This window comes from Phaethon lepturus, unplaced genomic scaffold (assembly GCF_000687285.1).
Source record: "Phaethon lepturus isolate BGI_N335 unplaced genomic scaffold, ASM68728v1 scaffold14362, whole genome shotgun sequence".
NCBI classification, from domain to species: domain Eukaryota; kingdom Metazoa; phylum Chordata; class Aves; order Phaethontiformes; family Phaethontidae; genus Phaethon; species Phaethon lepturus.
The window spans coordinates 105,609-119,105 of record NW_010524192.1 but is presented as its reverse complement, the minus strand read 5'-3'; the positions used below and the strand labels follow the sequence as shown (position 1 = coordinate 119,105).

The 13,497-nt window shown below is 35.9% G+C and overlaps 1 protein-coding gene across 1 annotated transcript in view; it reads right to left on the bottom strand.

Moving 5' to 3' along the window:
* The window catches only part of COL11A1 (collagen, type XI, alpha 1), a gene marked incomplete at its 5' end in the record, with an annotated part of 123,912 nt that overhangs the window by 12,730 nt on the left and 97,685 nt on the right, over nt 1-13,497 (bottom strand). The window contains 8 exons of the mRNA XM_010282362.1: nt 1,370-1,423; nt 1,509-1,616; nt 2,004-2,057; nt 7,516-7,569; nt 8,768-8,821; nt 9,117-9,170; nt 9,370-9,477; nt 9,981-10,034. Of these exons, the coding sequence (XP_010280664.1) occupies nt 1,370-1,423; nt 1,509-1,616; nt 2,004-2,057; nt 7,516-7,569; nt 8,768-8,821; nt 9,117-9,170; nt 9,370-9,477; nt 9,981-10,034 (540 nt within the window). The remainder of the gene's footprint in view (nt 1-1,369; nt 1,424-1,508; nt 1,617-2,003; nt 2,058-7,515; nt 7,570-8,767; nt 8,822-9,116; nt 9,171-9,369; nt 9,478-9,980; nt 10,035-13,497) is intronic.

The window sequence follows — 13,497 nt, the reverse complement described above, 5'->3', positions numbered from 1 at the left end:
GAATGCTCTTTGGAAAGGTTTTTAGTTCATGTATATAGCTTAAGCGCAAAAACTTTCAGTATTAAGACTACCCAAGGAGCTGTATCCTTTGTACCTTCTAAAGCCATATAGGAAAAGGAACAGAGGATTTCCTTCACACTTCCTCCTCACAGCCTTCCTTTTCCCCTTTAAGAACAGAAGTTCTGAAGTACAGGATAGCTCCTTATTGCCCTATTCTTCTAAAGTAATCTGACTGTATATGTTGGCATAGTTAGTCTTCTGGACAAAATAGCAGCGAATGTGTACCACTCCTTGCACACTGTAAAATGCCTTGAGAGTGTAATACTTTTTTTTTTTTCCCCCCACCAAACTATCACAGTCCATGTTGTGTTTTGAAGCTTTTTCTTCCCAGTGTGTCAATCAACTGTGATAAGAGGTGAACTCCAGTGAGTTTGGAGAGCAAGGGATATGAGATCTTTCCACTAAATTGGATCACCTTTGCTTGACACGTGAAGAATTAACTTGCTGGCCATATAGTTTAGATTCGAATTTCTGCACATAACGCTGATTAAGAACACCAATATTGTGCAATTTCTGCTCAAGGTGTTGTTTTTTCAGCTTATTAGAAAAAATGCACTAAAACAGCAAGTGTAAATAGAAACAATGATATAATCTGATAAATATGTCATCTATAACCTTCCCTTGCTTTCTTCTTATTATTAACACAGAGCAAAACTGTGGTATGCCCTAGAAACTGGGAGCTTTTTTCATTCAGACCCTTCTAAACACTTTAATCATGGATTGTATTTCCTGTGACTGCCACAATGAACAACAGACATGATGCTGCAGTTCATTTTTATAAAACTAGCATGTTGGGTTTTTTTGGTAGAAGTTTTTTGGCCCTACATCAGATTTAATTTTTTCATTCTCTAAGAAATAGATATGATCTAAATTTTTACCCTATTAATTATGTTTTCCTAAACTAGCAGTCATTAAAATCAGTGGATGTACAAAATTTACCACTGCTATAGAAACAAAATTATTTGCGGTATTAAGCATTGCTGATGTGGGGACAGAAGTAGATATTTTGATTGTAAGCTTCATTCATTTTATTTTTATTTCTATTCAGGGGATTTCCAGAATTTGGTTTTACACGGCCCTGTTCCACTTTTTAGCTAGTATAACTCAGCAGCATTTAGCACAGCTGCCTACTAAAGTAGAGCAGTAAAATGAAGGCAGTCATGTATCAGATTTTACCAGCACAGAAAAATAGTAACTTTGTGCTAAGAACTGACTTATACCTTCATTTTTCTGTAAATGCACAGATATGTTAATGGTGTATTTTAAAAGGTGCTTTTTCTTTTTTGGTACTGAAAGGAAGGGTACTCACCAGAGGCCCAGGAGGGCCATCCTGACCTGGTGCTCCAGGTAAACCTTGTTCTCCCTATAAAAAACACAAACTTTGCTTTACCAGGAGATATGCAAGAAATGCAACATTTAAAATATTATTATATGCTCCGCTTACTTACCACAGGCCCAGGAATGCCCCGGAGACCCTCTGGGCCAGGTTTTCCTGCAGGTCCCTGTGGACCAACTGGACCTGTTTTTCCAGGAGCCCCTTCTGCACCAGGTTCACCCTAGGAAGAACATAAGCAACAGGTCAAAGAGGAACAGCGGACTAAGATGGGCACTGTAGGGATATACAAGTTGCAAAGTGAGAGCAAAGTTTCCTCACTCCATTTTTTGAAAAGCTATTCTAAAACAGTGTTCTGAACAAAATTTTGATAGGTTCATAAAAGATGTGCCAGCAAAGCATGCTCATCTTGCTTTTCTGAAGGGGTGAGCTAAGTTGGGCCTGCACTGGTGAGAATCCACCATGTACTCCATTATGTATTGCTACCAATTCTGGGTCTTAGTTTGGATTTTACGGTTTACCAATTTAAAGTGCATAATAAACAATTTACTTTTCATTTATATATAGCTTACATTTCAATGGTCCTGAAAAAAAATCTTGAATGTATTACCTTTGCACCTTTTTCACCTTGTCTGCCTTCAGCACCAGTTGCTCCAGGAGGTCCCTGTTAAAGATGGAGACTGAGCTCATAATCTCAGTTTTCTAAAACATTACCAGTGAAAAAATTCTGAATGTGCAATTTCCGCTGTATTAGTAAGTAGTAAATGCTAACAAAAGAACATTAAATTTCTTTCTTGACATTTTATTCACAGGATAAAAATCCCACTGTGTCATTATCAGCTCTTTTTCTCTTTATAAGATTTTTCTGGGATTTTAGGCTATTTAAAAGAATATATATCACCTAACACCTCTATGATGCAGTTAAGAAACAAATAAATAGCTTGGAAAAATCTAAACAGGGTATAAAAGCAAAATAACAATACTAATTTACATATACAATAACAGTTTTAAACTTGCTTTGCATTGGCTTCTATCTATTCACTGTAGTTTATCCACAGTTTCCAAAAGGGCCTGTCATTCTACAATGCACAGAATGGCATAAACTTCTTTAAGTCAGGTATGAGGTCAGTAAGCCTTTTGATTACATTTGGACAGCCAAAAACCTACACATGCCTTAATATTATCCAGTAAATATGAAAAAAAAAAATCCCATGACTAGAAGTTGTAAGGAATGAAATAAAGACACTGACTACAACTAGCTCTTGGTATCAGCTTTCCTGCTATTGCTCTACAAAACCTGTTTGATTAAGAAGGTAGAACTTAGTACTGCAGGAGAACATAGAGAACCTCTACAAAACATGGCACTTCAGGACATGGTTTAGGGGACATGGTGGCATTGGGTTAATGGCATCTTGAAGGTCCTTTCCAACCTTAGTGATTCTGTGAAAACAGGAGTTGCAGTGGTCTGGCAGACTCTGTGACTACCTATTCCTGATGTTATCCATCCTTCCTCCTCTTAAGGTTTCAGCGAAAAATAAAATGACATTTTTCTCCTCCAAAACATCAAGGGCTGATTTTCAGGTCAGAGAATTCATATTCATAGCTTCAGTTATGAAAAGAAGCAGTATCTAGAATCTAATGTACTCTCTGAAAATGGTTCTTGCATATACACTTCGTTTAGAAAAGAGGCACTCAAGATAATGGACCAACTGTTTTCCTACAAGGTTAATTTTTAGCCTGGGAAATGTCTTTTTTACAAGTAGCTATTTCTTGCCAACCGATGAGCAGCTTAAAGGAAAGACATGTGACTATGATCAAATACGAGGTGATTTTCTGAATCTTAAAACTTACTCTGTGAGATTCATCTGTTCAATAATGCAACCAGCAGTTTGTTATATAGAAAAAAAAAATGTTCTAAGGACCAGCAACAAGAAAGATTCAACCACTTCCATTTATTTACTGCTTTTTACTTCATATTTACTGCTTGTTACTTCATAACAATAAACAAAAAAATGCAGGCCCCTAAAAGTAAAGCACTAAAACATATTCTTAATTTTACAGGCAAGAACTGTTCTTCCAGTCAAGCATCTACCTGTATGCTTTCTGAGCTCAGGGCTTTCGACCAGAGTTTGACCTAATTGCAATTTTTTATACTAGAGCTGAATTTAGCCCAAACTTTTTTATAGCCTGCTGTATTTCACCATCCACTACTATTGGCACATACCTTGAGCAACTCCACCAGTTTTAATTTAATTCCTGGAAAATTACATTCATTTCATAACTATTTACATAGAAGAATCTTAAGATCCTTCATTTGTTTCTGAAATGAAGCTTTCTCCAGGGTGGAACTGAACATCTGCAGTACTGTATGAACCTTTTGGCCAACGGAGATAGTTCAGGCTTTCCATCAAAGCTAATGCAAAATGAATTAAATTACCCACAGTGGACTTTGGTCATTTGTTGTGGGTATCAACAGGTTCTTCTCTCTGGTATTTTTAAGAGCTGTAAGTGGTAAAAGACTTAGTTTTACCTCTTCAAAATACAGAGAAGCTAAAAAGCCCTGGGCAGGGTGGTCCAGTTTCTGACTCTTTAAAAGAGGAAGAATAATTTAAATCGCTACTCTTCCAATAATAATCGCTGATGCATATACCCCTTTATGTAGGTTGTAATTGGTTGGGTGCATTGCAGTTCACAACAATAACAAGAAAAATGATTAGCAGGTATATAAATGAACTCAGGAACATTTTAGAAACGGGACTTTTTTTTCCTTACATGAATTAATTTACATGACCATTTTCTTTACTGCTTGAAAATTCCTTTCATTTAAGTTCCGTTATGAATGATAATCTACCCTACCTAAGAAACTGAAAGGGGGTTGAGTGTGGTAGTCTATATTTGAGAAATAAGTCTCTGAATAATCTAAAAATGCAGCTGCAGCATGAACTAGCAGGGCTAAAAACATTGTGATCGCTAAATTACAAATACAATGAATCATGATTGGTAAACAAAGAGGGTGTATTCATTATCAAACAGTGCCAATGCTGCACCAAGCGCAAAGCAGCTAAATGAACTGCTCTTTCTAACAGGCTGTGATTGCTGGCATGGCACAGATGGTGCTTCTACAGAGAAAGACTGCTAATTATTATTTGTCTTACCTTCCTACACTTGAGTTGCTGGAGTGTCTGGTAAATTTTAACTGACAGAAAAGATCTCAGTAAAAATAATTTTCAATTGATGCATATCTCTCAACACTCACCACCCCAGCTACCATGGCGATTTTTGTGATTATTACAGTTCAAATTTGGACATATTGCCTGATACATTGTATGCAGAAGTGAGAAGACAAAAGAAGTCTTACAGAACCAAACTTGTCCTCAATTTTTGTCATGTGAACCTATTGGACATTTTTGCCTCCTCTTCATATTTCATTAAAATAATTTAAACTGGTGTTTATAGTTGTCTTGTCATCTGACTAAAAACATGATTTCCAACACAGAAAACCATTACGACATTTCATTAGTCTGTTAATGATGTCTCTTTCATCAGACGTATTGTTAGGTGTTCTGTGCATTTTCAATCAAGAGAGAAAATAACCATAACTACATAGATGTATAAAGCCTTCTGAGCATGTATTTATCTTATCTGGTACGTGCACAGATCATTTCAGAAATCAGGATCTGTAAAATATTAATTATGATTTAATGAAAATTTTAAGAAAATAAAAATATATGTAATCACATTGAGAGACTTTATCAATAACTATGTCACAAGGTTTGCCCTTTGTAGGTTATTTTTTTGGCCTATAAATATATATATTTAATCTAGTCATTCATCTGAACATAGGACTTCATTCTGAAGATACTTGCAGTTTTATAAGGGAGAGACCAGCGTATCTTTGGTATTAGGACTTTCTGAAAGGCAGTGCTAGAAATATTTTTTGGAAGAGCAATCGTTGGGTCTGAAAAGTAAATATATTCATTCAGGTACACATTTTGTGGATGCTGTAATGATCCATTTTTGTTTCATCCATAGATTTAGCCTTTTATTTCGATTTAGACTTCAGCTAAGTGGTCATTAGCATGCTAGTCAATATTACCTCTTCAGAGTAGGAATCTGGAACCAGCTTATTGTTCTGACATGTACTTTCTAAGTGGTATTAAAAGAAATTCACCATACTGCTTGTCCATGAGACCCTTGCTCAGTCTGCAAGGCTGTGGTACTTACTGTCAAAGGCTTTAGAGCACCACAGTAGAACAGTTTTGGCATTTGCTTTCTCACCAAATAATAGTAATCCTGTTACTGTTACCCATCAATAACTAGGAAAAATAGTTTACTCTTGGACTTCATGTGACAGTTGAATGTCACTGTAAGTATGTACCTGTAGCTGAAGTCTCTTAGATACAATGTGAAAACTCTGTTTATGTCCATGTCTTTCAGTAGAATTTTCTTCCCAGGGAAAGCTGGGGGAACCTCTTTGTAACGGTCAATACTAGACATAGATTGCTTAAAACTGAAACCTGCTAACAAACATAATTTCATAAGACTGGGCAGCGAAACTGAGTTTAGGCCAGTTCCAAAATACAGAGGAAGAGGGGAATGAAAATGAATAAGTAAGGAGACTGTACACTTGAGGAGCTCAAGGGACTAGACTTAAAAGTATGAATCCTGAGCTCTGCCAGCTTGTCATTTCAGAGACAGAAAAACACAAAAAATTAAGTGGAACGTTGCTTTCTAGTAGTATAGCCAGAGCTGCACCTCCATAGACAGCGGTATTACTACTGAAATGGTATGTCCTGCTTAATCTGGATGAAAAGACACTTGTTAGGGCTTTTTGTTGAAATAGACTCTACCATAAAAATGCTCTTCATTAGTTTTCATCAGTTGTATGTTCATTCTGCCAGCAAAGTATGAAGCTTTCAATCCTTCACTGTTTCTCTCTGGTATAACACAATACAGACTCTCCACAAGCTTGATATATTCAGTTACTCAAGTAATGTAGAATCTTCATTCTACAAAGTATTTTCTTCAGAATCCAGGAATGGGATTACTCGGCAATATTTAGCCATACATTTTCTCTAAGTTGGAAATGTGTCAAACTACAGGTGACATGGTATTTGTGTTTCTAAAGTGTTTTTTGTCTAGATACAATCAGATGCAATATATCTGACCTGTTCGGAATGAGCTACTGCCTTTCTGTAAAATAAAGTAGGAAGTTCTAATGTGATGTTGAAGAAACATACTAATTGCTAATATTCAATCAAGCAGTATTTTAGTTCTAGTGATAAGGTTGCTAATACTACCATAATACTTTACGGTATTATAAATGTTTTGCAAGTTGGTGGAGCAAATAGATCATTGTGTAAAATAGATAAAACTAATTAGGCATGTCAGTTCACTCAAGCCTATTAAATAAAGCAATTTAATACACTTTGTTAAATAGCTCTCAGCTTACATTTAATGATGCCCCCTCCCTTGTTTTTTTACAGTGTAAAAACTGCATCTAATTGCTCTCTGAAGCAGACCTAAAGGTTGATGCATCTACTACAGTTCTGTAAGTGTAACATTATTTACTGGTTTTGATTAGCTGTATTTGTAAAGCCTGTGAAGCTTCAGAGACTTTGGAAATAATGGAATGGCTTCATAAGTTACAGAAATGTCTGCTTGTTAATTTTGTATGCAGAGGGGATGACATAGGTTTGCACAAAAGCTGTGTTGAAATTATTTTATTTCAGAGGCTAAAGACACCAAAGCAACACATCCTTCCTGCTCCCTGCCAGCAGTCATGTGCCTGAGGATGATTGTCTTTTATTATTCTCACACTCACTCCTATTAGCAGGCTATATTCAGCAGACACTGAATTCACTTGGGTGAAAAGAAAAAGCACATTTATAGATAAGGAATACATTCTTCCCCATGTATTTTTCTTCCTATGTTCCACGTAACCCACGTTAAGGGGTTTTCTATGCTGTTTCTATTTCTTCATTTCTCCCATTACATTACTTAAAAGAAACTTCAAACATCATATATGGCATGTCACAACACGGAAAACAAGTAGTTGAAATTTTCTAGGACATAGTGTCTCAGAAAGAAAAATATACAAGAGAAAATGAGAAATTACTTACTCTTTTTCCAGGTGGACCAGGTGGGCCAGCTTCACCTGAAGGACCTGGTGGACCCTTCAATGGAAAATTATAAGCTCAGTGGTAACAGAGGATAAAGTTATTACCCTTACCATATGCAACAAACACCTGCAATACATTGTCCCCTTTCAATGGACAGAAACTAAGTACCATAAATACACACAGAGAAGTATACCCGCTTAATCAACAATCTTAGGGTGGTCTTCTGATATTTTTAACAGCTTTTGATACTAATTAAAATGCAACCTTTTTTTTTTCCTCTTCCTGTTTGCAACAAAACATTTCAGACCAGAAAGTGGCTGCACAGAAGTAACATAACGGTCTTAGCCTACTGCCTAACTCCATTAAGAAGTTTCTTGCTTTCTCAGGTGCTTAAGTTGTCACTTTTGCTAAAATTTTTCACTTACATCTGTGAGTTAGCTGCCCCATGGGTGGCTTTCCCTTGAAAAATCTTTTGTGCACTGATAGCTATTTGGCTACTCCATCTTGGTAAGCTGTGATACTCTTAAATATTTCAGGGTTGCTGAACAGTTTGATAAGCTTTTCTTCAGGAAAAAAACACTCTAAAAGTATTTAAGACAGACATACAGATACTAATTTCTTGAAGTTCGCAGGTAAACCCCAGTTTATAACTTACTTCCAACCATATGTTCAATGTACTAGCATTTTTCATTTTGAACCCATAGTGTATAGGATAACTCCCTGATAATCAGAACTTCCAAGGTAGAAAGAGACTTTCCAAAATGGAAACCCTATCTTTTTGCAATTAAAAAAAAAAAAAAATATGTTTAGTATGGGTATTACTGAAATATAAGAACTTCGATGCGTAATATGGGTATTGCTCAGATAGTTCGTAACTTTCTTAAAGCAGAAACATCAAGGTTTTGCTTCATTTCATCATGCCGGCTAGTGAAGATTATTTGGCTGCAGCATTCCTTACTTATGCTCAGAGTTGCTCTATTTTTAGTGGCCTTCAGCAGTTCCCACACAAATCCTTAACCATTTGTTTCTACTTCTGAAAGAAATGGAGCTTTTGCTTCTGCTTGTGACTAGAATATGGGCAAGTTCTATCTCTGCAAGGAACTAAATAGATTTTTCAGTATAACAGAAAAAGCATACATTTAGAAAATATTTTTAAGGGTATGAATGTATAGAAACTACTGATTCAGCAAAAGATACTTTCTTAGCATTGGAGAGAACATGCAGCTGAAATAAAACGACAGCAAGAACTCACAGGTTGACCAGGATCACCATCTTCGCCCTTCTCTCCACCAACACCATCTTGACCCTACAGAATTCAGAGGAAAATAAACAAAATACAAAATTCAGCTAAATTAAATAACTTAGTTTCATATGCAAATATAAAAGCACTATTTTTCTACAGAGCATTTTCCTAAAAATACTAGTTTTCAAAATTTTTAAAAGATTTCTAAACCTTTTTTTAAGCCTTAAGAAATATATGAACAGAAAAGCAACAGATCTTACAGGCAGAACCTCAGTTCCAGACAAGAAAGAGGCAGGGTTAACTAGAATTTGGTGCAAACCAAGGCTAGGACTTAAAACTGTTTTTTAACTATACTTACAGCTGGACCAGGTTCCCCAGGAGGACCAGGATCTCCAGGAAAACCAACTGGACCCTAAATAAATCAGGGAAAAAAAAAAAGGAGTGTGTCATCCATTGAACATCACAAATATTTTATGTGAATAAAATAAATTGATTTTAAATTCATCTAGTGAATTTAGTTCAAATGTAGAAATCTATATACAGTTCTATATGTAGCACAACTTCAGCAGTGCTTCACAGTGCTTTTTGTTAGAATTATTAAGCTCACTTACTGGGTTACCCTTAGGCCCGTCATCACCTGGAGGTCCTTTAGCACCTGGTGGTCCAGCGGCTCCAGGTGGACCAGCCTCACCTTTTTCTCCCCTTTCACCTTTCGGACCCTGTCAAAAACAAATGAACACAAAAATGTCACCTGGAAATTGAATGGCTAAAAAAAGATTACAATGGCAAAACTGTTTTTCAGACCTGGGCAATGTTACTCATGAGTAAAAGCTGGCATGTGAATGGGAAATTAGGACTTCATTGTCAGATTGGAAAAGTTGTGAATGTTGGGTCGAGTGCCAACATCTGCACCCAGTTTGCATCAATGAACTGTCTTCAGGGAGAAAAGCATGCATATCAAAGTTAATACTTTTGGAAGAAAAAAACAGGTACTCTCTTAGAAAGTCTTCAGCTTTGTCCTCTAGCTGTTAGTAAAAGATGTGGCTATAATTATAAGGAAATAAATTGCATTTTAAAGGTATAACTTCTTCACTGAAAATTTAAAGAAAATGTACACAAGTACTCAAGTAATCTGATTAAATGCTTTCTAAAGTAAGCACTACCAGATACCTTAGTTCACCATAATGAAGGTGACATAGTAGGACAAAACCAAAATACTCACAGATGTTCCAGATTCTCCAGGAGGTCCAGGGTTACCGGCTTCTCCAGGTTCACCCTATGAATGTGTGAGCATAAAATGATGAGTCATTAGGGAGAATATTTCTATGAATTTGCTTCATTATTACATATGAATCTCATGCTTATTCATGTGAGCAGCTTCCAGGAACTATCTTTTATTTGGCCTGCCTAGAGGGAGTTGAGTTACATATAGTTTTGCAGAACTGGAATCTGAAATATATATGAGAGAATGTATCAGCCTAAGCTTTTAGTGAACCAGGGAGACTAATCTTCCTGTTGGGCATTGTAAGGTCTGCCCCTTTATTGTACCATATACTGCAAGTTTCCTGTTTGTCATCTTTCAGAAAGTCACAGAAAAGCCAAAGAAGTGTATTGCCTGTGCATGTTTTTTTCTCTAGAAGATACATTTTGCCTGGAAGCAAGTTTCTCCAAATAAGAGAATACTAATTGGAAATGAATGTCAATGGAGTGAAGATATTATTGCTATAGCTACAGTTAGAATAAAAAATTATATAAAGAAAAACCTAAGGATAAAATAATAGCATAGCAGTCAGTAAAACTTTCACCACAGGCCACAACAGTGTACACTATGTATTTACTGGTGATGGAAATTTAGTAAAGCAGGTGGCTTTGAGGACACCACCATATGAAGAAAATCTGTGCAAGTCCAAGATTATACACTATTAAGTGAATGTTTAAGATAATTCAGTCTCTTTTTGAGATAATACACAATATTGGCTCAAATATTGTCTTTGCAGTTGTTCATTTTGAAGTTTATTATGACTGATTATTTTCCAGCTCAGTGGTCTGATAAATAAACTTTTATAGAAAACTACTCTGTTAATAGAATATTTAGCTATTAGCATCACAAACACACACATCTGTGAAAGGATTAACAGAATCTGCTTTGTGATTGTCATGAAGTGCTAAGAACTATATATTTTTATTCCAAAGGATTTTTTCCCCCACATATATTCTTTTTCCAAACCAAATAAACCTTACCAATAATTATGCCTATAAACAAGTACTTAAGTGCTAAAAATGCATTTCAGCCAATCCCCTCTACTGAACTCAAACACAGATTTGGAATAAATTTGTGTATCCTTCATACCCTGTATGATCTGCATGCCTCTCTTCACTCTATGACATTCAATTAATACAACATGCATGCCTGTTATTTCCATGCAGACAGTATAAAAGTATAAATCATAAAATATTAATTTTAAACAAGTCTTATGATGTAGCTACTGAACTTTTTTTTCATAGAAGCTAATGGCAGCACGGTGGCCTCACAGGGTCCAGAATTTGGCCTAACGTAATTATTACATTGGATGAATGGAAGAAGATCTGAGTACCCAGCTGAATTCCAGAACAGGATAATTAACAGGTTACCACAATTTTAGGAGCAATATTAAAATGTCCTTTAGAAAGGGCACTTTAAAGGGTGAATTTGCCTTTAGAAACTGTGATATGTTTTATTAGACATACTTAAATTTGCAGTAATCGTAAAAACTAATGATCCCTCTTAGTACTTAATATTAATTTGCTTCTATGATACCGCATTCATTATTTTTTAAAAAAAGTCTACTGGCTACTTCAGGTCAATAAGCATTAAGTATGTTTTCTAGGAAAATTCATAATCTTCATTTCCTTAGTCTCTGCACAGGGTTTACTGAATGTGCAGCATCGTCAGTATTGGTTTTTTGTGCATGCCTACTATCAATCAAATTAGATTTATATAGTAACAGAGAATGAGGTCTGGAATTAGCAAACAAATTGATGTTATTCAAGTTAGTAGATATATCTAATAGAGTCCACAACATAGACCCATTCAACAGGTGTCCCCACTGCAGGACTAACTAAATGAGTGACATAAGAACACTAATTGTGCCAAGTCTTGCCTGACAAGTACCTGTGCCAGTATAATCCCCTTCTAAGCTTCTCAGAGAGTAAGTTCTTTTTCTGCTGTTCTGCCTAATTACATTGTAATTTATGATAATTCACTTTCTACCCCTTCCATTGACAAATACATCTTCATTATACGATATCATGCAACAAGAGAAAAGATGGGCTTTCTCTGACATATTGACTTAGACATGGGGACAACGAGGGAACACTGTGCTCCTGGGATCTCTGGGGTCCCTGCGATAGCATACATGTTGAAATTGGCAGATGCAAGCAGCCTACATGAGCTCTATTGCATAGTAACTCCCCAATAAGCAGCAGTGTGGACAATAGCAAAATTGGAAGGGCTAAGAAATGTCAAGATGTTTCCCTTAAAGAGCATCTGTGAAAGATGAGAACAGTTGAAGTTTCATTTCATATTAATACTTCTAAATCATTGCTCTATTAAAGAATGTAACTCTTCCCTGTGTGCAGTCCTTTTTTTTTCTGACACTGACTTTTATATTCCAAATATTAGGTACTATGGAAGTATGTACTTGTTTTAGACAGCTAAGGGAGTTAAACAATGTTTTGATAGAGAAGATTGTAGCTGATATATATTTACAGAGTGCATATTTATAGCTGCTAAAAACTGTACAATCTGTAGATTATTGTTTGCCCTTGTCTGTCTTTGCATTTCTGGTAAGGATGGCATTAATTCAGAATCTGATGCACCTTCTCCATGGGAAGTATCTCATGTTCTTTTGGGAAATAGATTTTATGATCAAATAATACATTTATTCCACCTCTGAAATTTTTTCCATCTTTTGTTATCAGGTCAGATCTTTTAAAAGTTAGTGTGGTCTTTCTTAGGCAAAGCCTTCCTCTGACAATTTCAACAAGCGGAGACAGAAATTCTAAACTACAAAAAGTCATGTCATTTCATGGACATGTTTAAGTCTGAAAGTCTCCTCGAATTAAGTAAGCAGAATGATTTGTATCAGGCTAAGGACAGTAGTTTAGAAGTCCTTATTGTGACCAGCTCTAGAGAACTGTCCATACAAAGCACAGAGACAGAGTGGATGGAAGGCTGCTACCTTTTGGTTAAATTCCAGGACATGGTGATTTTGTAAGAATGAGAGGCAACTTTGCAACTGACTGGGTTGTGAAAAGGATTCAGTTACACTTTTGCTCCTTTTTGCCATGCTCACAAAATAGAAAAAAAGAGAAAAATTGTGACTCTGGAAGACAATTCTTTTCCACATAGGTATGCATATGTGACTGGGTTATATATATTATGGCTATGTGGAGAGATAAATCTAATCAAGAGAGAAATTCTAAAGCTGTGCTCTATTTTCTAGGAGGGCTTATGTTTTCAACCATCTTAGAGAGATGGAGAAGGATGAAAAGAGATCACAGTCAGTGAATCATGGAAAGTTATTAAAAGTAATTTCTTAGGACAGATATTCAGGTAGCATAAACTGTCATGGACACATCTTGATTAAGTACCTTAGCAATTGTCTGAACACAGGTGTGTGGAAAAATTATACGCACACAAATATGTCTGTGCAAACTTATGAGACATGTTTTTAAACTCAGGGCCAGAATACTCAATT